We start from the raw sequence: 24,595 nt of genomic DNA on the forward strand, positions 1-24,595 counted from the left end.
TTGCGGCAGTTTGGTAGAGGAAGTTGTTTTTTTTGGGGGGGGCTATTGTTTAACTATTTTTCTACCAGGGTACATTTATAAATATCATGGTAGGAACGTGAATAAATCTGGCTGAGAGCTGGTGAAGAGAGCCACTCTAGAGCCGCCTGATCACTTTAATGTAGCTCTGAAAGGGCCCCCCTCCCTGCTGGAAGCACCATAGCTTCTCCAGAGTAAGCAGGAGGAACTCAAGGAACTTCCATTCCCCGATCCCTCCTGTGACCAATGACCCTGGAAGCAATGTGTATTACATCACTTTCGGGGTCACAGCTGTTATTGATCAGCCAGTAGAGGCAAGGATGCAGCTATTCCAGATTTGTGATGGAATAGTTGCAGTGGAGGGAAAGGGAGACATTGAGGGTCAAATAGTAAAAAGAATTGTATAAAATAAATAAAAAGATGTTTAAAAGAATTTAAAGGACTCCTTCACCATCCTCGCACATCATATAAAAAATACACAGTGTAGGACGAGTATGTGTATGTAGCATCAATTGCACCACATATGTAAAGTATCATCACATATGTTGGAATGAGAGCAATAATTCTAGGGCCATAGTTCAGGGCTAACTGCACATTGAAGGCATGTAAAGATATTAAAGCGTCACCTATGAAGAATTTTGAGCATCATTGTGTTTTGCAATTCCATGGTTTTGCACAAGACTTGATATGTTTGGTATCTATTAATTCGATGCAACCACATCTTCTATATTTTACAGAAAATGGGTATACTGTAACATTGTGTCTGTTTGCATTATAATTCACTATTTTATTCTCCTGGGTATCTGCCTTCAGAAAATGTCAACTTTTAGGGAGTTTACAGTTATTTCTAGCAAAATATATTAATGTGTGCAAAAAATGAAAATGGTGCCCCAGTATACAAGTGATTATTGGGGAGGGTTCTCTGGCCAGACTTTGGTTTTACTTTTATCAACTTTAATTTATTAAATTAAACCAGATAAACAACCATTTTAATTTCAAATCATGCTATCTCAGGGTTACAAAGGGCATTAAGTGTACAAAGTCAAATAGTCTACCTTTCCTGTTATAAACATCCAAACTGTATTATGTACTCCATTCTTTGTAGATATCAGAATTACAGTTGTGGTTAAGACATATAGGGGGGGATTTATTAAAACTGCAGAGTCCAAAATCTGGTGCAGCTCTACATAGAAACAAATCAGTTTCCAGCCTTTATTGCCAATGCGTAATTGAAGAACCTGAAATTAGAAACTGTGCTACCATGCACAGCTGCACCAGATTCTGCGTGCACCAGTTTTAGTAAATCCCCCCACAAACTGTGAGTGCTGAATACTTAAGTTGCATCTATGAAACTGAATAAATTCTGGTTATGATACAGTAAGTGACTGTTGTGCCTAAACTTTCCTTATTGTGATTTTGAACCTTCACCATTTGCTTGTCTTAATTCTGTGACTGTGATTTGAAAAGGAACATAGTTGTGGTTGTGCAATTGCATATAACCGATTTAGTATTATAAACCTGCATATCACTGTAATTCAGAACAGTCTAGTCAAGTCTAGGCTCACACCCATGCGTTTTCCATTGCGTCTTGCATTTTGCAGAAACACACAGCAGTCCATTTAACATGATTTCCTATGGGACATGTTCAGATCTCCGCATTTTCACCCGGTGAATTTTTTTGGAAAGGGTCAGGGACTTTATTAACCTCCCTGGCGGTATGATTATTTCAGATTTTTGGTGCTGAAAGTGGTACCATTATTTTGCATGGAAATTTGGCGCTTTATATTGTAGACCTGTAATTCTTAGGAATAACTCACTGAAATCTGTCCGAACAAGAGTCTAGTAAACATCCCGGGTATGATAAAACTTGAAACACGAAATCATAAATTATAATTTAATAAATAATCATAAAAAATAATAATATAATAATAATAAATTTAATTCAATAATATAATCAAACCAAAAACTCTGAAATTTGAAATATAGCGCCAAGTTCGCACATCACTGAGCAAAGTCACAAAATCGTTTTCTGTGTCTGATGACGAATTTCCCCACGAATCATTATCACTCAATTCTGCAAGTGGTTCTAATTTACTATCGCTGTTCTCTAGCTGGTCTAAAACCGCTTTTGACCTAAAGGGATGCTTTTTGGACGCCATGGACATTTCTCAGTTTCCAGGTAGAAAGAACAGTGAAAATGCAGGCAGGGCACAGGACAAAGCACTAGGGACAAAATGTATGTGAAATGGTTTGGTACAGTAATGTTTTACTATGTGATTTTAGTGAATGTCCCTTTTTGTCATTTTCAAATTTCCCACCGTTCTGTCCCCCGTACGTCCCGATGCTCGCAGAGGATGGAACCCAGAAGACAGATGCCGGCATCCGCTGGATTACATTGCCGGGACACTGCAGGAGGGACACCGTGGGAGTGCAGGACAAGGTAAGTGACCGAGGGATCGCGGAGCAGCACCGCATGGTAAGCCCGAGTGTAGCTCGGGGTTACTGCTTTTGGTACTGAAACATTACACCGAGCTACACTCGGGAATACCGCCAGGGAGGCTACACGCAAAATGTTGTGTTTTTGGTTCAATAGGCTTCAACAGAGATGCTGCAGAAATGCATGTAGTGCATTTTTGATGCATTTATGATGCATTTTGTGTTTTAATCCGGCCAGCAACAAGTTGGGAGAAAAAGTATCAAAAATGCATCAAAACGCGTGCAAAAACGCACCACAGAAACAAACGTAAACTGCATAGGTGTGAACCTGGCCTTAGGTGGTTGTTTTCTGAAATGTGCGATTCTTAATGCATCTGGCCATGGTTCTGGATTGGGAGCAATTGTGGTTCTGAACTGCGCATGGATCTGACTACTTAACTGTGCACAACCTTGCTTTACAACTGTCCGTTAATGTGGTTACCTAACTGCTCTCCACGTTGGTTGTTTTTTGTTTTTTTTTCTTTGTTATCTGTTACATATTCTTTTGTGGTTTGGATTTAAAAAAAACAAAAATCAGTCATGTTTAAATACTCAATTATTCAGAAAAATCAAATGATGTAGTATGCTGAAGATTTCAGAATGATTACGAACGTCACTTTACCAGGTACCACTTATGAATCATCAGCAGTAAAGGAAACAGTACATTTCTGAACCACAGTGACAGATAAAAGGGAAATTAAGTTAATTGGAGCACTTTTAAAGTAATTAAAAGAACAGAAATATGAGTATATGAGATGCAATCTATTCAAACAGACGGCATGGAGTTAGCAGGTTGCTTCCATTTTCTAATATTCTGATTCTTTCTGTTATCATTCTTTACTATGTGAATTTCTTGCTGCAATTTTGCTGTAAGGGCAAGGGTAACCTTTACTGTTAGATATTTTTTGTCGCTGTCCTTTTTCCTCTTCACAGGTCACACAGACAAAACAGCAACTACTGATCTGAGATACATGTTCTTGGCTTTTATATTCATGCAGTCATTTGTACAGCATTGTGAAACCATGAAGAAGAAATCCTCTAACACAGTTTTTGACTTTTTCAGCTAAGGTACCAATGTCACCAGCCTGAGAACTTTCCCAGTATCTTACATCCCACCTTTTAGGCTCCATTCACACCTGGGCGTTTTGAATTGCGGGCAGAATCACAGCAATTCTGCCTGCAATTTCAAAACTCTCTGCTAAAATGTCAAATCGAACAACATGAATTTCAGATGGCATTTATTTTAATGGCACCTAAAAATGGGGTGCGGTTCTGCCGTGATTGTCCTTCGGTAAATTGCGCTGTAATTTCAGCAAACGGCATTGCGTGAAGCTTGCTGCCCAAAAAGGAGCAGGAGCTTCTTTTGGTTGACAAGTTTGGCACAATGCGGTTTGCCACGATTGCAGAACCTTTTATCACGCAACAATCGCAGCAGAACCGCACTGCATTTTTAGGTTCCATTAGAATGAATGCCATCGGAAATTGGCTTTGTGCGATTAGTCATTTTAGCACAGCGTTTTGCAATCGTGTGCACTATCTCGGTGATTCTGCCTGCAATTAGGTGTGAATGGAGCCTTAGAGATGAGAAAGAGGAACACCTTCTTGCTCAATGTTTTAAGGCAATGGATACACCCTTAGTTATATAGATCATTGAGGGCCCATTCACACCAGAACATGGTGCAGGAAAATTATGTTTCCCTCACCGCATGGGAATGAGCTGCCCTTGCCAGATGCATGTGGGAGCCAATAAAGTGGTTGTAAACCCTTACCTATACCCAGTGAAGTGACAGGCCTCAGGTGATACACAGAGAAAAAACAAGTCCTCCCACATAAGTTGTACCAGTCTATCTGCAGCACTCTCTTCACCACATCTTTTCAAAGTGCTAAATTTATAAAGCTTGTCTGAGAGTTCAGAAAAAAAGGATGCGGAGAGCTGAAGTTACTCTCTGCAGTGTTCAGTGAGGAAAGCTCCAAGAGCTGATTGGAGGGAAGAGACACACCACCCCTTCACACAGCTCAAAGGAACAGAGCTGAGGCTGTCAATTTGCTGGAGGTCACTCCCCTGTCACTATTTTTCTCTTGGAGTAAGGAAAATTTTTTGAATGCTGATAGCAAAGGAACTGAGCAGCAGAGAAAAGTGACATATAATTCTCTTAACTGAGACAAGAAAACACAATAGAGGGATATGCTTTGCTCATATTTCATGTCTGAGGTTTACAACCACTTTAAGTTCTGCTGGATCTCTTCAGGCTGGCCAATTTTCCAGGTATAACATTAACAGTAAGTGCCTATACTATTTAAAATCTAGTAATGCACTGGTGTTGATTTACTAAAACTGGAGAGTGCAAAATATCGTGCAGCTGTGCATGGTAGCCAGTCAGCTTCTAATGTCAGTTTGTTCAATTAAACTTTGACAATAGAACCTGGAAATTGATTGGTTTCTATGCAAATCTGCACCAGATTTTGCACGCTTCAGTTTTAGTAATTCAACCCCACCGTCTCACCCTGCTCTGCACATGCTTAGTTGCTTTCTATTTTTCAGCACTGTGCTAGATTTGTAGAGGCCGGTCTGCTGACGGCCTAAAGATTTACTGCTGCTCAGGGGCTCTGGGCTTCAGCAAAATGGCAGGATTGAGCAAGAAGAAACAGGAACAATGTTGGAGGCAAGTTACAGCACACACTAATTTTGGTAGCATAATTATTAAAGTGCAATGTATGTTACCTGCTAAAGATCATTATTTTTTTATCAAGTTGTTATGGACAAAGTTCTACTTTAATTGTTAATGCCACGCCGAGCACAACTAGAAAAAGTGGGGCGTTTGGGGCCACCGAACCTCCAGTAATGTTCCATACATTGGGGTGGTGCAGACACAATAAGGACCAGGGGCAGACTGACAACTTATGGGGCCCCCTGGCAATAGGGGATCATGGGGCCCCTGTGTCCTTGCCCAAACTCAAAAAAGCCTATGAAAAAGGTACCAGGGGCATCTCATGGGACCCCCTACTGACCCCGGACCCTCAGGCAGTGCCCGAGTTTCCGAATGCTCAGTCCGCCCCTGATAAGGACCCATTCACACCCTTTGTGCAGGGCTGTGAGATAGATTGCCTTACATCCTATTTGTTCAGTTCACAGCACTGTGTTGCAGACAACAAGTAGGACATGCAGTACTGTTTTCACTGCAATGTAGTACACGGTATGCTAGAATGAATAAACATGAATGCAGTAAATACTCATTTTGGGACATTCCAATAAAGTTGAAAAAAATTTAAAAAAACAGTAAACAGTGAAATGAACTCTAATCAGTGCACTCTATACTCCACAGAGCACACCAATACATTTTGGTGTGAAACAGCCATACATAATCACCTCTCCACAAGAGAGCTTGTTAAGAACATAATAATAACAACAAAGATAGAATCAGCCTGCAGTAACAGAGCCGGGTGTGAAAACACATATAGAAAAAGCAGCCTTGAGTTGATTGAAACCTGGAAATCACGTGTCCAGCTCAATCACATGGAAAGGACAATTCAAATGGATTTTTTTCAAATCACTGCTCATGAACAAAAAGCGATCCTTTAGTAGCTGTTATAGACTGTCTAAAATTGTATCTAGATTACATTTTAATTACAAAGATGAGAGAAATAAAAATACATTTGTAAGGATTTCCCTTTCACACAGTAACCTTGTGGAAATATTGTTTCTTTTTGCTGAGAATATAAAAACCAGCTGACTGGCATGATAAATGATTTTCTAGGAGCACTTTAGGGCTTTATTAGTTTATATCAAAGCAATGTATGGCATTAATAGTCAATGTTATTTCTAGCAGCAGCCTGTGTGAAGTCATTGACATGCACAGCACACCCTGTGTTCGGTTAGACCCTGCTTGGTGTGATTTCTCAGTTTAATATATTTAAAACTTATACTTAAACCTTAAAACCTTTATTAATACAGTCTATCCATATTATTATTTTATTACATTTTGTACTATAGTAAGGAAAAAGGCTGGCAAGGGCAGTTTTAGAACAGCATTTGATGTGACGGCACCATTGCTCATGTGCAATATTATATACAGAGTTATTCTAGCCACTTACCTTAAAGCAACATTACACTTTTTTTTTTAACTAAAATGACAAACATGGTATACTTACCTGCTCTGTGCAATGGTATTGCACAGAGCAGCCTGGATCCTACTCTTCTGGTGTCCCCCGCCAGTGCTCCAGGCTCCTCCTCTTTGGCAGCTGCCCTTATGGAAAGCCACTTCCCATGGGGGCACCCATTTGGGTTTGCTGCCAAGCCGCCCTGTCTGTGTTCATTGACACAGAACGTGCGGCTCGCCCTGCCCCCTGTTGATCCGGCACAGCATTTGAATGACAGCAGCAGGAGCCAATGGCTCCCGCTGCTATCAATCTCCCCAGGGTGGAGGGAGACAACAGTGAGAGCCGCTGCTCTCTTGCACATCGCTGGATCGGATAGATCTCGGGCAAGTATAAGGGGGGGGGGGCATCCTGCAGCACACAGAAGGCTTTTTACCTTACTGGGCACTTATATCCCCTTCCTTGCAGGCCAATTTTCAGCTTTCAGCGCTGTCGCACTTTGAATGACAATTGCGTGGTCATGCAACACTGTAACCATATGAAATTTTTATCACAGAAATAGAGCTTTCTTTTGTTGGTATTTAATCACCACTGAGTTTTTTATTTTTTGCTAAATAAAAAAAAAAACACCTGAAACTTTTGAAAAATAACCTCACTTTTCTTTGTTTGTGTTATACAATTTTGCAAATAAATAACATTTCTTCATAAATTTAGGTCAAAATGTATTCTGCTACATTTCTTTGGTGAAAATAATAATAATAATTTAATTTGTATTTCTTTTTCAAATGTTTCTATTTTTTTTTATTTTTGATAAAATTTATTTTTTTTACTATTTTGTTTTTCAGCACACTGTGACCAAAACAATACAATGTTACCATAGTAACTTGTGCTTACAAACGTAGAGCGGACCTTCACTTAAAGGATAAGTTCACCTTTTTAACAAAAAATAATAAATGCACATTTTTTTTGCAAGTAAAAAATGTACATTTTCTATTTTTTGTTTTAGGAGCCTGAAAAGCATTGCACCAGCGATCAGCAGATTGCTGGTTCTGTGCAGAACTCCTGCAGAGCTCGTACAGGCAAGTAGATACACAGTGACAGGAAGAATCAAAGAGCTACCGCAGCGCTCAGCAGTGCTGTCGTAGTTCATTGAGAACTACAAGCCGACAGCCACAAAGGAACCTGTAATTTTCCCATTCACAGAATACTGTGAATAAGTGACGTATGCACAGTCCCAAATGGCCAGGTTTTTACAAAATTGTGACAGCTAGCAGGGGATGAAGAGCCCCCGCTTGCTGTCACAACAGGGGAGCAGGGGGGGAGCCAAGGCCAGTCCTTTCGTAACATGTTACACTCTGAGTGTAACAAGTTACATATTACGAAAGGTGAACCTACTAAACCCACAACAGTGAAATCAGTCTGTATATGCAGTAAAGCATTTTTGTCATACTCACTGTGGAACCTAAATGGTTAATCCTCTGCACTGTTTAAAAAGGAGGTTTGATCCTGTCTTCACTGATCCTCCCCTTCTTCCACAGTCCCCAATCCATCTGCTGATTGAACAGAGCTTTGGGGGCAAGCTGCACATGCTCAGTTTGGTGTGCATTGTAGAGAGGTTTTTTTTTCTTGGGAGACTGCATGTGATCAGCACAGAGCCAATCAACGCTGTCTAAACAGAGGGTCAGGGGTTCTGCAGCCTCATAGGACAATCGGGGGAGTATTAAAACTCCTCCTACAAGCTTTAACCAGTGCTCTGCTGGACACTGATAGAAGTCACAAGACTGCTCTAACTGTTGATGAGAAAAGGTATTTAGTGATTTATATTTACTAAAATAATTGCATTTCCATGTGTACTGTGGGATACCAGATATAGTGAATGCAGGGTCATGGGTTTAGTAATACTCAAAGAGAAAGTGCCACTAAGCCTCCTTCCCACCCCAACACATCTTGGTTTTTTTTTTTTTCAGGGGAGCAGTGTCAGGGCAGGAGCTGTGGAACGGACAGGCAGGCCTAATGGCAGGGTCACGCACCGACTGACGACAACCACCACCCACAGACCAGAGTCCCTCAGGGCGCGGAGTCTAAGTCCCAGGCTGCCCTTCACCAGGGCCCCTGATGGTGGGGATGGACTTGACACAGCCAGGGACCGGGTCGCGGCCCCAGAGACACCCTAGCTGCGGTAATGGCTGCCGCCAATGGCGTGTAGCTGGTAGGAACCAGATAAGACAATAGCGTAGTCGGGCAGGCCGGGTCGATAACAACGGGACAGACAGTGCAGAACGGTAGACAAGAATAACAGGTCACAAGCCGGGTTCAGCAACGGGAGGTCAGATAAATGGATAACGCAGAGAATAGTCTAGTCAAAAGCCGAGTCAGTTTCCAGGAGAGCCACGAGAGTAGAAACAGAGCTTGTTGCAACACGAACATACAAGACACAAATGCAAAGAGCACATGTGGACAACAGGCTTAAATGTGATCAACCACACCCCTCTGGGGGATGGACCGCAGAGGCCTGAAGGCATAAAAGACTCCCACCATGCTCTGCAGAAACCCAAGATGGATGCCAGCACATGAAGCAGCACAACCTCTGGGAAAAGATAGGACCTTGACAAACAGGTACTTTTTTTGACAGGTACCCACTCCCACTTCCACAATTCACACCTTGGTAAAAATGATGTCTGTTTGAGCCCTCCTGTACCAACAACCTCCTGGGGCACATCACCCATCCCTTGAGGCTACAGGCCAGTCCCACAGTTCCGAGAGATATTGTACATGTGCAGTGGGGAGCCAGCAGTGATTCCTCAAGAAGTCACAGCCAGCTCCTAAATCCAAGATGGCAGTACCGGGGACCCAGAGCGGTGAGAAGAACTGGCAGAAAAACAATGCTGGACTCCAGGGACTGATAAGTACCTAATTTTTTACTGATTTGCAGTATTTGTACCTGCTGACTTTTTTTCAAAGAGTACAGTTCCTCTTTAAAGTATCAGAACCTCTTTAAAGTATCAGAAACACAGTGTTGCTTTCTCTCCCCTTGCGATATGAACAGATAATTCATAATACATGCAAAAAAGTAGACATGCTCAAAATGAAGTGTGTAATCTAAACATAGCATCTTTCCTCCATTACCAATAGAAGGTTCAGTTTTTTTCTCATTCTCCAAATATTCAGATCCACTTCTGGTGTGCACAAATAGGAGTTCAGAAGGTGGTTCTCTATTTTTCTACACAGTGTGAATGATCTATTCATTTTTACTGTCCTAGAAAGGTCATTGCATTATTGTACACATCAATTCTGCCGGCAGGACAGTAAAACATGTCCATCATGCTGGAAGAGGGATCTGACAATGAAACAGGTCCTCCACCTGGGCCAGCTAATAGAATGCTTGCTATTTCATAAAGGTTTTTAATGGATTTTAAGAATTTTACAAACGTATGAACAGGTGGAATGCATATGTGTGCCATTACAGTAGGTGGTGAAAGATACAATCTCATGAGAATGGAACAATCCAATAGTCTCTATTGTACAACACAATTCAATTGGAGTTTGATTGAGTAGTTTGGGGTGGAGAGTATTTACCAGAAAAGGTCCTCTCCCAGAAGGACCACTCTACAGTCAATGGCCGAAAGAGGAAGGATGGAGTGCATTCAGCAAGCTTTATTGCAAAATCTGTAATGCATGGGAGAGAAGGAAAAGAAAAGGAAAATAAAAGGAAGGAAGAGGAAATATAGCATAGATAGGGTTGAATTGCACAGTGTGGAAGGGGTGAGAGGGAAAAAAGGGATAGCAAGTACAAGTTGGGAGATCCATGGGGTCTGGTTGGACCCTCGATTTGCATATTGTCCCTTGGTCAGCTAATACAGTATAATACTTGTTAAAAGTTGGCCAACCTTTTGCAAAAAAAAAAGTAGTAAATGCAGCAACACTGTTCTTATGATTAATGTGTAATTACAAATTTTTTTTGCATTGAAGCCTGCAGTGCATTGCACCCCTGATCAGTGCAAAGCACAGGCTCTATAAGTATTTACCTCCAGACCCAAGTCTGTATACAGGTGTTGACCTGACTATAGAACGTGATACTAAACTACACAGTAAGGAAGGAAGAGGAATGGCCTGCGCTCTTCTCTGCATATTTCCCATCTGCCATGATGGCAGGTGGGGCATGTAGTTTTTGTTTGGGAACAAGTACAGATCCTAATTCAAATAAAAACATAATGTTGCATACAGCAGCACCCTGAGATTCAGGTAAAAGGAGGAGGAATGGTGAGGTTTTGGGAGGGGATATTGTGTGCAATCTTGTTCCATGTTACACCTTAAAGTGGAACTTTGGTCAGAATATTAAGGCCAGCTAGATCACTTTATGCTGGTTCCTTTTGCAGGTATGAAATAATAAGTACCTATATGGTCTAAAATCCAGTAATACACTGTCTTACTCTACTCTGCACATGCTCAGTTGCTCTCTACTTTCTATCACAACATCATTTTTCCAAAAATGTAGAAGCTAATCTGCTGACAGCCTAAAGATTTACTGCTGCTCTCAGGGGCTCTGGGCTTCATCAAAATATCAGCCTGCAGCAAGAAGAAACAGGAACAATGCTGGAGGCAAATTACAGCACCCACTACTTTTGGTAGCATAATTATTAATGTGGAACGTATGTTCCTTGCTAGAGAACAATATTTTTTATCAAGTTATGGGTAGTTTTGCTTTAAATATAGGTGTATCATGGAACATGGTCTAAAAGGTGGACTTATCCTTTATTAACAATACATCACATGCATATTAATATATTACAAAAATGTGGATGTGCGTGCTGAAATAGCAAATGATATGGCCAAATATAAGGTGATCATGAGATGTTTTCTACGAAAAAACATTCTGGTTACAAAATCATCCATTACATTGCTGCTGGTACACATGAAAAGAATGACAGAATTAGAGAATATAAAATTATATGAATATGTAAGAATATAAAAGAATATGGACAGAAGAGGCCTTGCAAAACCCAAAGAAAACACGCACTGAAGTATACAGTTGTGCTCAAACGTTTGCATACCCTCCGAGAATTAGTAATAGTATGAATCATTTTTAAAGAATACATTGTGAGCAGGCAAAACACATTTCTTTTATTTCTTATGGGATTCATATTCACCTGTAGGTCACAACAGAATGGCAGGATCATAAAACAAAATATGGCAACAAGTATACAAGTCAAATGACTCCTGTTCTAAAGTCTGCATACCTTTAGTTCTTAATACTGTGTATTGCCTCCTTTAGCATCAATGGCAGCATGCAGTCTTTTCTCATAGTTGTATATGAGGCCACAAATTCTTGCAGGTGGCATAGTTGTCCATTCATCTTGGCAAAATGCCTCCAGGTCATGCAGTCTTTATTCATCTTGCATGTACCTCAGGTTTGAGATCTCCCCAGAGTGGCTTGATGATATTAAGGTCAAGAGACTGTGATGGCCACTCCATAGCCTTCACCTTTTTCTTCTATAACTACTGGAGGGTCAACCTGGCCTTCTGCTTATGGTCATTGTCATGCTGGAAAGTCCAACAGTGCCCCATGCACAGTTTTCATGCAGAAGAATGCAAATTGTCTGCCAGTATTTTCTGATAACATGCGGCATTCATCATAACATCAATTTTTACAAGATTATCTGTGCCTTTACAACTCACACACACCCAAAGTATCAATGAGCCACCACCAAGCTTCACAGTGGGGATGGTATTATTGTCACTGTTGACCTCTATCCAAACATAGCTCTTATGGTTGTGGCCATAAAACTGTAATATGGTCTTGATGCTCCAGATTACAGTGAGCCAGATGCTATAAGGTGTGTCAAGGTGTTGTTCGGCATATTGTGGCATTGGTGCAGTACAGTTTTTTTTGTGGCAAGTCGACCATGTAGCTCATTTTTGTTCATTTATCGTCGTACTGTACTCCTTGAAACAACCACACTGTCTTTTTCCACAGCAGCTTGAATTTCTCCTGAGGTCACCTTTGGGTTTTTCTTTGTATCCCGAAAAATTCTTCTGGCAGTTGTGACTGCAATCTTTCTTGATCTACCTGACCTTGGATTGGTATCAACAGATCCCCCGTATTTTCCTAATCATTGACTGAACAGTACTGGCTGGCATATTAAAAGATTTGGATATCTTTTCATATCCTTTTCCATCTTTATTAAGTCCAATTACCTTGTTATGCAGGTCTTTTGACAGTTCTTTTCTACTCCTCATGGCTCAGTATCTAGCCTTCTTAGTGCATCCACATGAGAGCTAACACACTCATTGACTGTTAATACATAGACACTAACTGCAATTTAAAAAAGCTACAGATGTGGGACATTAACCTTTAATTGCCATTCTAATCTGTGTGTGTCACCTTGTGTGTCTGTACCAAGACCAAACATTCCAGGGCATGTAAACTTTTGATCATGGAAAATTGGGTGATCACTGTTATCATTATGATTTAAAAAGGAGCCAAATAACTATCTGATAATAAATGAATTTATTTGGTCACTATCCTTAAAGCAGTAGTAAACTCAGCTTTTAATTTTTACCTACAGGTAAGCTTATAATAAAGGCTTACATTACTATTGTACTAGACTAGTAATGTTATTGTTTTTGGAAATGCAATACTAATTTAAGCTTTATTTTTTGTTTTGTAGCCCTGATGAAGGCATTTTGAACCTTTGAAACGCATTGGGAGGTTTATTTTACTTTGTGATTGTCAGACATTTTATATATAGCCCTACAGAACAGACAGCGTACCATCCAAATGTGCTTTTCTGCTTGCTTTACTGCCAACAGGAAACAGGAAAATTTATTCAGCGCAAAGGCATAGAGTTTACAGTACCATAGATGCAGCTACAAACCTATAAACACTGCCATCTACTAGTTAAAGAATATATCTCTGCTGAATACTGATGTAGTTGTAGTTGATACATGAACACTGTAAATAAACAGTGATCAATAAACTATCTACAAACTATAAGGCTCCATGCAAACTGGGCATCTTAACGCTGGCAATGTTAGTTGTGTAAAGTCACCGTCTTTTAGCGGTTTTTGTTACAGAAAAATACATTTTTTTCCCTAAAAAAAACCTCTCCAAAAACGTTGGTTTGCTGTGATTTACCGCGTTTTGCATCAATAGAATGTTTTTACAGCTAAAAAACTCCTCTAGAAGCCCACTAGTTCTGGGGGGTTTTCCAGCCACAAAACGCTGATTGCAGTCGATGTGTGCACATAAGATAACATGCTGGGGAGTTTACTGGCTGTAGAAAAAAAAGCCAAAAGCCAAAAACAGCCGCTGTAAAAATGTCCAGTGTGTGTGGGGACTAAGAATCTCTGTGTGGTTTCTTCTCAATTAAGGCCCCATGTACATGGGACACTTCTGAACAATGGAAACTGACTTCTGGAAAACACAGGTTAAAAAACGTCTGTTTAGTCACGTTTGCATAACATATGCACGTTTGCCTTCAGAAGCGTTTTTTAAAGATATGCACAGGAGAACATCCCAAATGCCCAGAATGTGCTGAAAAGTGGTAAATTGTTTACTATTTCAGACTGTTTCAGAGAAATACAGAGAATAGAAGCAGAGACAGCAGTATGTGTTGAGATTAGCTTAGGTGTGAGTTGCTCATTAACATTTCTTTAGTTTCCAAGGGTGGGAAAGGTGTCTGGCAGAGAGAGTCATTGCAAAACCACTGGCAGGGGGTCTGAATGAGGAATTTGAGGTGTGAATGGTCATTAAAATATCTTTTGTTTCCAAGGGTGTGAATTGGTCTGAGGTGTGAATTGGTCATTATAATGTGTGGCAAGCTTGGTAGGAACATCCTGTGTTCAGTGTTTTGTCCATTTGAGTACCTTGAAAATGCTTTGCAAGCATTTTTCATGATGAAAAAAGGCTCTGGACAGCACCAGGAACTGGAAAAGTTTAAAAAAATTTCAAACGTAAATGCTTATAAACGCGATTTGCTGCGTTTAGCCACATTTACAAGCATTTTGCGTTTGAAACGCTGATAAAATCAATTGCTGAACGCAAGTTTTCTGTGTTCAAAAAAACTATTATAAACTCAAATGCCTGTAAACGAAGATGTGTACATTGACACATAGGAAAACATTAGGGTGAGTTCAGGGGCTGCTGAAAAAAAAACGCTGAACAGCTCCTAAATGTGAGTTTATCAGCTGCAGTGTACATGAGACCTAACATTAAATTGCTTCACAATGTAGCTGAGGTATGTAAATGATGAAACTGACTGAACAGAATTACAAATCATTTAGCCGGTAAAACAGTAAACATATATGTACTGCAACATGTGTTCAGGTATTTCTATTATAATTCCCCTTACAATAATAGTATTGGTTCATGGCGATTCAATTCATAAGGGGTGGATTTAAATAATACTCACTGAAACACTTCAATCATTAAAGTATGTTAATGACACAGTATGGAGAAGGCATATGGCAGATCCGCAGTGTGACTGTAGGTCTAATATTCGTAGTTACAACCTCGGATCACCCAGTGAAGCTCATACATGGGTTAAATCTAAACAGGATGGATGCAGCATAACCTAAGGCTGTTGGCTCGGTTACAGCTATACTCTAGGACTGGTTTTATTTTAGCTATAGGCAATCATTGGAAATGATTTGTCAGCCAGAGTCCAGTGCAGATCAGCCTGAGGCTATTACAGATCTGGTGGAAGACTGAGCTGTCAATACGAACAGACCAAAGGTGCATCAGCGAGTTAAAGGATGTTATAGAAGATGATCTGCAGATGATTGTGATTTCTGCATTAAGATCATATCCCATACTAATAGCTTACAAAGTCTGTTACTTACAACTGTTACATTATGCACAGCAGACTGTATCATTCCCCAGATGCCTGCTCACTGAAAGGGATATTCTAGGCTTGTTTTTCCTATTTTGTTAAATAACAAACATGTCATACTTATCTGCTCAGTACAGTGGTTTTGCACAGAGCAGCCCTGACCCTCCTCTTCTAGGGTCCCCCGCTGTTGTACCAGACTTCTACCTCGTGCCCCCAAAGCAAGCAGCTTGTCCATTCACACACGCAGTGTGGCTCGACCCCGCTCCTCCCCTGCTCTCTACTCATTGGCTTACTGGTTGTGATTGATAGTAGTAGGAGCCAACGGCTACCACTGCTGTCTCAGCCAATGAGGAGAGAGACACCTGGGAGAGCTGAGGCTCTCATGCACATTGCTGGATTGAGATGGGGCTCAGACAAGTTTTAGCAGGGCTGCTGCAGAATGTAATGAGTTTTGCACTTTCCAGCAGGAGTCATTTGGAGGGTTTTTGTACAGTCCTGGCATTTTTAGTTAACAAAACTTTTTTTTTTCAAAATGTTTGGGCTTTTTTCCTTTTTACAGTACAAAACATAAAAAAACGCAGGAGTTACTTATATTTTAGCTGAACTCCAGGGGAAGGAAAAATGCTCCTTTGCAGTAGAGCTGCATCCACACTGCAAGGGTTAAATGCTCTTTTAAGTCTTTGGGGAGGGGCACAAAAGACAGTTTTAATTAAAGTGGTATTAAAGATTAAATTTTTTTTTAATAACAAACATGTTATACTTCCCTGCTCTGTGCAATAGTTTTACACAGAGCAGCCATGGCTCCTCCACCTTTGCCAGTGCCCCCAACAGCAAGCTGCTTGCTATGAGGGCACTGGTGCGTTCTTGCTCCTGAGCCCTGCTCTATGCAACCATAAAAAAACAGAAAGCCATAGCTCAGCCCTGCTATCTCCTCTTTGGATTACTGGTTGTGATTGACAATGAGGAGAGGGAGTCGCAGGACAGTAGAGGCTCCTGTACACAATGCTGGATAGAGAGGGGGCTCACATAAGTATTGGGGTGGATGTAGGCGGAGCAGCACACAGAAGGTTTTTTTAATTGCATGCATAGAATGCATGCAGGTAAAAAATCTTCTGCCTTTACAAATACTTTAAGCAATCCTCCAGCAGGTCCCCTCTAGGCTGTAAGACCAGTGCTGCCAGCCATTTCTACCCTATGCCCTGGCAGTTAGACTCATCAAGTCTAATGCAGGGCCCACAGCCCTGCACATGATGAAGGATGCTGAGGGACCGTTCACTGATGTAATGTACAGAAGTAGAGGAAAGAACCAGCTGCCAGGGAAGTGGAGGATCGAGTAGGTAACACTGCTTTTTGCAGCCCCCTGGACCTAAACGAGCATTGAACCCTTGTAGTGGAAGCATTTTTCCTTTCCTTGGAGTTGGGCTTTAAATACCAATAAAAGAAAGATATATCTGTCTAAAAAGTGGTATAAAATTAATTTGTGTATAGTGTTGCACAGCTGAGTAATTGTCAGTCAAACTATCACAGCCTTCAAAAATGACCTGTTAATAAAGGGGTATTACAGGCTGGTACTGAAGTGGTTAAGCCCATTCATTTTACAGCAATTAAAATTACTTTGGAGGCAGAAGAGGCCGCTGTTAGTTTCTGGAAATCATTTTCATGAACAGACACAATGCAGACTCTTTATTATTATCTGCATATGATCTGGCCATATGTAATAAGTAACAGGCACACTGTTATTAGATGGTGGCTTGAGATAAGGAATACATAAATGACATTTTCTAATGGTTAGACATGTATAGACTCTCACATATAAGTTTGCATATCCTGTGTAAAAGCTGCATGCACTCATTTATTTGATGAGAAATGTGCGATGCCACCCACATTCTGTGCCCTCAATAAAGTCCTTATGAGGTCATGTATGATAATGGAAGTGTCCCAATGATTGCCTTAAAGTGGAAGTAAAGGCAAAACCTAACTATCTCCAAACCTACTCTCAGCCACATTCTGAGCCTAACCTATCTAGCCTTGTAAAGAAAAAAAATACCTATACTTACGTATTCTAAAGCCACTCCGGTCCCATCTCCAGGGGCAGCTTCTGTGCAAGAGACAAAGCCGATAATGGCTGGGAAATGCCTGAGAAGTGACGTCACCCATAGACTTACCTCTGGGGCTTCCGTCGTCAGCTACCTCTCCTACATACTGAAGCCGATGCTGACAGCTGAGCCTGGGACTGGACCAGAGCGGCTGCACAATAGGTAAGTATAGCAATTTTTTCTTTAGAGGGCTAGATAAATTAGGCTCAGAATGTGGCTGAGAGTAGGTTTAGAGTTAGTTAGGTTTTACCTTTAATTCCACTTTAAAGAGGGTGTAAAGTCCCCGATTCCCCCCCCCAAAAAAAAAAAAAAGATTAAAAGTCAGCAGTTACAATTACTGTAGCTGCTGATTTTTAATAAAAGGACACTCGCTTGTCCAGGGTTCCAATGCTGACCTCTCCCAGCCTGGTTCTTTGCTGGGCTTCTGGACCCCAACATGTTTAGTGTGAGAAGCCTGCTGTGACACCTTGCAGCTTCCCACTGTGAATGCATGAGCCGCGTTGCGCTTTGTGTATGGTACCGCAGCCTTCTGAGTCCTGTGATGTGTCCCAGAAAGCTGCATGCAAAGGGAAAGCAGAATTCCGCTCAGATCACATAGGTGATCCAAGCAAAAGTGGGAGCGGATACCCAGCAAAACCATGTACCTGCTCCCCCCAATAACATAAATGTATCCAAAAGTGATGGGGGGGCAGAAAACCATCCAATCCCAGTGTTTTCATGTGTCCAGGAGGCACAGAGGAAGCATCCAGCACTGCAGTCTCCAGCCTGCCAAAGGCTATGAGAAGCTGAAGTACGCTGCAGATGAATGCTGTACAAGGTGGTAGTTGCATTTGGGTGTGACAATGCTGGGCCCTGCCACTGGATATTTGGAGGTAGAAACAACACAAGATTCTCAAAGATACAGTCTGAGGGGCCCCAGAGTATCGTGTCTGTGTGGAGAAGACTGGGATTTCAGTTCTTTTTGGGTTTGGTAATCCCAGAGCAGGGTCTGGAACTTGGAGACTTCGAAGAGATTTGGGTGAGAAGTCAACAATTCTATGTCCAGGTCTTACTGGAGACCTGCAAGTTGTGGGAGCGTTCAGGTGTGCATGCGTGTTAACAACAAGGCCAGGGCATAGTTCAAGGACCCCGTCAGGAAAGAACTGTGTGCTGAAGTCAGGAGGAACTGCAAGGAATCAGAGGTGCTCCACTCAGATAAATAAAAACACAGGCCACACCAGTCTTGCACAATGTAGTCCTTTTATTGAATTATTAAAATAGATGTATACTAACAAAAGAGCATTAAATCTTAAGCTCATCAATATCCACAATATCCTGCATGATCTGGTCCAGACACTCAGAATGGCTGACGCGTTTCGAGGGGCTTCCCTCTTCTTCAGATCCCCCTCAAACCGCATTTGATATTCTGAGTGTTTTCCCATGGTTGGGATACACGCAGTGGACCGGGTCCTGCAGCACATTGTGACTATTGATGAGTTTGAGATTGTATGCTGTTTGTAAGTATACATATACTGTATTATTTCAACCAAATTATCTACAAAACGATCTACAAAGGTAACTTTCAAGGCTGGTGTGCCCTCTGTTTTTGTTTTTCTAGTGTTTCCTTTGGGTTTCCCTAGTCCTCAGGGAGCTGCAAAGTCTTGCCAAAACCTGAGTGGTTGAAGATCCAAGGTCTACCATAGCCAGAACATTTACCTTGGGTCCAGGAGGTTGTTCTTTCTGGTTTGCTCCACTCAGGAGACAGAATTCCACATGAAAGAGATTCCTTAACCACAGAACTGGGAGATTTGGTACAACTGAGAGGATCTACAGGACCGAGAGCTGGGGCAACTAATGAGTACAGGGGACTGGGGGTTGCCCATAAGTGTCAGGAGAGTGAGAGCATTCATAGTGTCAGGAGAACCCCTACCGAGAGGCCAGGAGTTAGCCCATACAGCTGGGGGGTGTAACTAAGGCTGAGTGAGCCAGGGAAACCCAGAGAGCCAAGTCTGAGAGACCAGAGACAAGAACAGTAATGCTACTAGAAAGAGCCAAGTGGCTCAGCATTTTCTTTTACATTTTTGCTGTGTGAAACTGAAATCCCCTGTCTGGACAACCGAAGTGTTGAACATTTTCTTTTGGCTTTCAATAAAACTGGGCTGCCAGGCCCTTAACCACAGTTTAGAGTACCATGAAATCATTAAAAGTATCTACCACTGAGTATAATCACCCCAAATTACAGGTCATATGTGTTCACGGATGTATGCCTGGAACACAGATTATATAAATATATTATTGTGTCATCCATATAGTAAGAATTGCTCTGTATAAATCACACAAACTCTACAGTGTGAAGCCAGCCAAACCGGCACTTGTCACACACAATGGTCACATAATCACAATAGTTACTAAAGTGCCATCGCTACAAATTAGACCATTGTCGGCAATGCATCCCCAAACATATTAAGCATTTTTTTTTACTGATTATTTTGGACAGTTGTCTACACAAATAAACCATTTTCCAATGGGAAGCCTGCCCGAAGCACTTCCAGTCCTGATAAAATTTACCAGCATCAGAAGATGTCTTTAAGATTAACAAGCACCCTCATAGGAAACCCAAAAGCTTGCCTTTGCTGATTTTGCATTTTGAAAATGCTAGTTGCCTGGCTGCCATGTTGATCCTCGTGCTCCATACATGTCACCGACCTGAAGCACATGTGCAGAGTAGGACATTTGATTTCCTCTGACAGATCAGCATGGCATACAGGTTAGTGACTTACAGTGTAATGAATCCAAAAGGTTAGAAGTCAGGCAAATAGCATTTTCAAGAGAAGGTAAGCAATGGCAGCCCACATATAACTATGACAGGCTAAGGTTAGTTACATAAAGACAAAATGGACCATAAGCTACATGATGGGGATGCTTAATGAGAAATGGACCCCCAAAATGAATTATATGACATCTACATGGACAGGAAACCAATCATATATTCTTTGACAAATCAAGCCCAACTAAAAGCCCAGATGACTAGACTGAGGCTGTCCTACCTGAGAAGAACCAACTCACTAGAAAGCACAAATATGCCTGGAAAAGCTAAAGATGAAGACCAGCAATAGAATGATTGGATACAATCAGAGAAACTATGAACATGCCACTGCAAAGACTGACAACCCAAAGAGAAGGCAGATTATTCTGGAGAAACGCTGTAGATGTGCAAAGGTGTCATCCGTACCCCCATGGCATTGCTTTAATATTCAGTTTTGTATCGTTACAATTAAAATGCAACATTTTGGGGCCCTACAGAGTCCCCTTCATCAGGCAAATGTGACAGACACCGTTTATTTATTTATTTATGTATTTATTTATTGTTATTATGGACATTTTATAGTGTCAAGAATTTACGCAGCACTTTACATACTATACATTCACATCAGTCCTTGAAAAAATGAACTTACAATCTAAGGTCACTATTTTACTTTTATATACTAGGGCCAATTTAGACAGGAGCCAACTGCCCTACCAGCATGTCCTTTGAAGGCAAGCGCAGGGAGAACATACTGTACAAACTCCATGGAGACAAGAGTCCTGGCTAGGTTTTGGCGACCCCAAATGCCTTATGAAGGGGATTCTATGCAGCCCCAAAATGAATTGTGACTATTGGTGGATATGAAAGCGATATCTTGGAGCACAGACCACTCCTTTACTCACAATTGTGGAACAGCACTAGCTGAATTTTACAGTATACATGTGGTTTGTAGGAGGTGACATCAACTTAATGGCAAATAATAATAATAATACAGCATTTATCATGAATTATTTACACATACAAGAACCTTACAATGCCTCCTTCTAATGCCAGCTCTGCATGGACTGTGTAAATTTCCACTCCACACACAAACTGCTACATGATTGTATCAACAGAATGATTAGTATCTCAACTTGACTCAGTGCATCCTTTTCTTTTCTTTTCTTTACAAGACATCTAGCAGCAAAGTGGGACATGTGGGAACACAGAGAGACAGCCTCTCCACTTACCTGAGAAGAGCTGCTGATTAATCGGTGAGAGATCAGCTCAGGCTGCTGCACATGTCACAAGGTGAGAAAAGCAACACAATTCTAAGTGCTGCTGTCATGTGGACAGAAGTGTGACAATCCCAACTGTCACCACCTGAGATGAGTGTGACCTTACCAGACATCACAACCCTGGGAACAGTGTGCCCATGTCAGGTACACCCCCCTCCCAGGAATAGCGTGCCCATGTCAGGTACACCCCCCTTCCAGGAATAGTATGCCCATGTCAGGTACCCCCCCCCCAGGAATAGTGCGCCCAAGTCAGGTACCCCCCCCTTTCCAGGAACAGCGTGTCCATGCCAGGTACACCCCCTCCCCCCCAGGAATCGTGTGCCCATGTCAGGTATCCCCCCCAGGAATAGTGTGCCCATGTCAGGTACATCCCCCAGGAATAGCATACCCATGTCAGGTACCCCCCACCCAGGAATAGCGTGCAAATGTAAGGTACACCCCCCCCAGGAATAGCATGCCTATGTCAGGTACCCCTCCCCTCAGGAATAGTGTGCCCATGCCAGGTACACCCCCCAGGAATAGCATGCCCATGTCAGGTACACCCCCCAGGAATAACGTACCCATGTCAGGTACCGCCCCCCTCGCCCAGGGATAGTGTGCCCGTGTTAGGTACCCCCCCCCAGGAATAGCATGCCAATGTAAGGTACACCCCCCAGGAATAGCGTGCCATGTCAGGTACCCCTTCCCCCAGGAATAGCGTGCAAATGTAAGGTACCCCCCACCCAGGAATAGCGTGCAAATGTAAGGTACACCCCCCCCCCAGGAATAGCATGCCTATGTCAGGTACCCCTCCCCTCAGGAATAGTGTGCCCATGCCAGGTACAACCCCCAGGAATAGCGTGTCCATGCCAGGTACACCCCCCAGGAATAGCGTGCCCATGTCAGGTACCACCCTCCTCACCCAGGGATAGTGTGCCCATGTCAGGTATCCCCCCCCAAGAATAGTGTGCCCTTGTCAGGTATTCCCCCCCCCCCCATCCCCAGGAATAGTGTGCCAATGTCAGGTATCCCCCTATCCCCAATAATAGTGTGCCCATGTCAGGTATCCCCCCATCCGCAGGAATAATGTGCCCATGTCAGGTATGCCCCCCAGGAATAGTGTGCCCATGTCAGGTATCCCCACTAGGAATAGTGTGCCCATAGCAGGTATCCCCCCCAGGAGTGTTGTGCACATGTCAGGTATTCCCCCCCAGGAATAGTGTGGCCATGTCAGATACCCCCCCCCCCCAGGAGTAGTGTGCCCATGTCAGGTATCCCCCCCGGGAGTAGTGTGCCCATGTCAGGTATCCCCCCAACCCCCCCCAGGAATAGTGTGCCCATGTCAGGTATCCCCCCCCCGGAGTGGTGTGCGCATGTCAGGTATTCCCCCCCCCCCAGGATTAGTGTGCCCATGTCAGGTATCCCCCCCCCCAGGAGTAGTGTGCCCATGTCAGGTATGCCCCCCCAGGAGTAGTGTGCCCATGTCAGGTATCCCCCCAGGAGTAGTGTGCCCATGTCAGGTATCCCCCCAGGAGGAGTGTGCCCATGTCAGGTACCCCCCCCCCAGGAGTAGTGTGCCCATGTCAGGTATCCCCCCCAGGAGGAGTGTGCCCATGTCAGGTATCCCCCCCAGGGGTAGTGTGCCCATGTCAGGTATCCCCCCCAGGAGGAGTGTGCCCATGTCAGGTACCCCCCCCCCCAGGAGTAGTGTGCCCATGTCAGGTATCTCCCCCAGGAGTAGTGTGCCCATGTCAGGTATCTCCCCCAGGAGTAGTGTGCCCATGTCAGGTATCCCCCCCAGGAGTAGTGTGCCCATGTCAGGTATCCCCCCCAGGAGTAGTGTGCCCATGTCAGGTATCCCCCCCAGGAGTAGTGTGCCCATGTCAGGTATCCCCCCCAGGAGTAGTGTGCCCATGTCAGGTATCCCCCCCAGGAGTAGTGTGCCCATGTCAGGTATCCCCCAGGAGTAGTGTGCCCATGTCAGGTATCCCCCCCCCCCCCCAGGAGTAGTGTGCCCATGTCAGGTATGCCCCCCAGGAGTAGTGTGCCCATGTCAGGTATGCCCCCCCAGGATTAGTGTGCCCATGTCAGGTATCCCCCCCCCCCAGGAGTAGTGTGCCCGTGTCAGGTATGCCCCCCCAGGAGTAGTGTGCCCATGTCAGGTATCCCCCAGGAGTAGTGTGCCCATGTCAGGTATCCCCCCCAGGAGTAGTGTGCCCATGTCAGGTATCCCCCCCAGGAGTAGTGTGCCCATGTCAGGTATCCCCCCCAGGAGTAGTGTGCCCATGTCAGGTATGGTAACTTCTCCCCGGCACTCTCCAGCACAGAGTCCGATCCCGCTGCTCAGTAGCAGACAGATGGCTGCCTGGCGGAGCTGTCACTGTAGCGATGTGGAGGAAGACGCTGCGATCACCTACCTGAGGAGACGGAGGATCCGGACAGACTGGAGTTGCTGGACGCTGCCATGCCGGAGCTGTGCGGGGAGCGGAGCCCAGGACTAGCCCATGTCAGTGCGGAGCCGCACGCTGCACTCCTCAGCCTCCTCCACTTTGTCTGCACTTCCTGCTCTGTCAGATGACGTGCATGCTCGGCTTAGCTCCCCGTCCTCCCAGGTGTCGCCGGTCCCGCAGCCTTGTCACCCCGATGTCCCGGCTCCGCTGAACTGTACGATGAGCGCTGACAGCACCGACAGGGACCCGGCGGAGCCTCCCCCTCCTCCCCTCCTACTGATCACAAAGGCAGCGCTAGAGATGGCAGCCTGCTGGGAGCTGTGCACCCTCCTCTCCTCTCCTCACCGCTCCTCTCCTCTCTGTGCCAGTCCTGGACTCAGCAACTTGTGGATGGCATCCAAACTGTGCAAACATTACACAAGCCCTGTGTGTGCGGCTCTGGGATGGGATCAATAGGTGTATGGAGAGGGATCGGCTCTCATGATGTGGCTGGCATTACATTGGCTGCCATTATTCCTGCTCTTATACAGGCTAGAGATTGGCACCTGAGACAGGTGAAAGAGGACCTGTACCAGGGGCGGACTGACCA

At 43.5% G+C, this 24,595-nt stretch overlaps 1 protein-coding gene across 1 annotated transcript in view; it reads right to left on the bottom strand.

Annotated features, from left to right (window-relative positions):
* The window catches only part of CHN2 (chimerin 2), a 435,484-nt gene extending 411,137 nt beyond the window's left edge, over positions 1-24,347 (bottom strand). Inside the window, exon 1 of the mRNA XM_089669879.1 lies at positions 23,974-24,347. Coding sequence (XP_089526005.1) covers positions 23,974-24,022 — 49 coding nt within the window. The 5' untranslated portion in view covers positions 24,023-24,347. The remainder of the gene's footprint in view (positions 1-23,973) is intronic.
* Positions 24,348-24,595: the final 248 nt, after the last annotated feature.

Source organism: Staurois parvus, unplaced genomic scaffold, assembly GCF_062004578.1.
Source record: "Staurois parvus isolate SC_StPar_1 unplaced genomic scaffold, SC_StPar_1.0 ptg000082l, whole genome shotgun sequence".
Lineage (NCBI taxonomy): Eukaryota > Metazoa > Chordata > Amphibia > Anura > Ranidae > Staurois > Staurois parvus.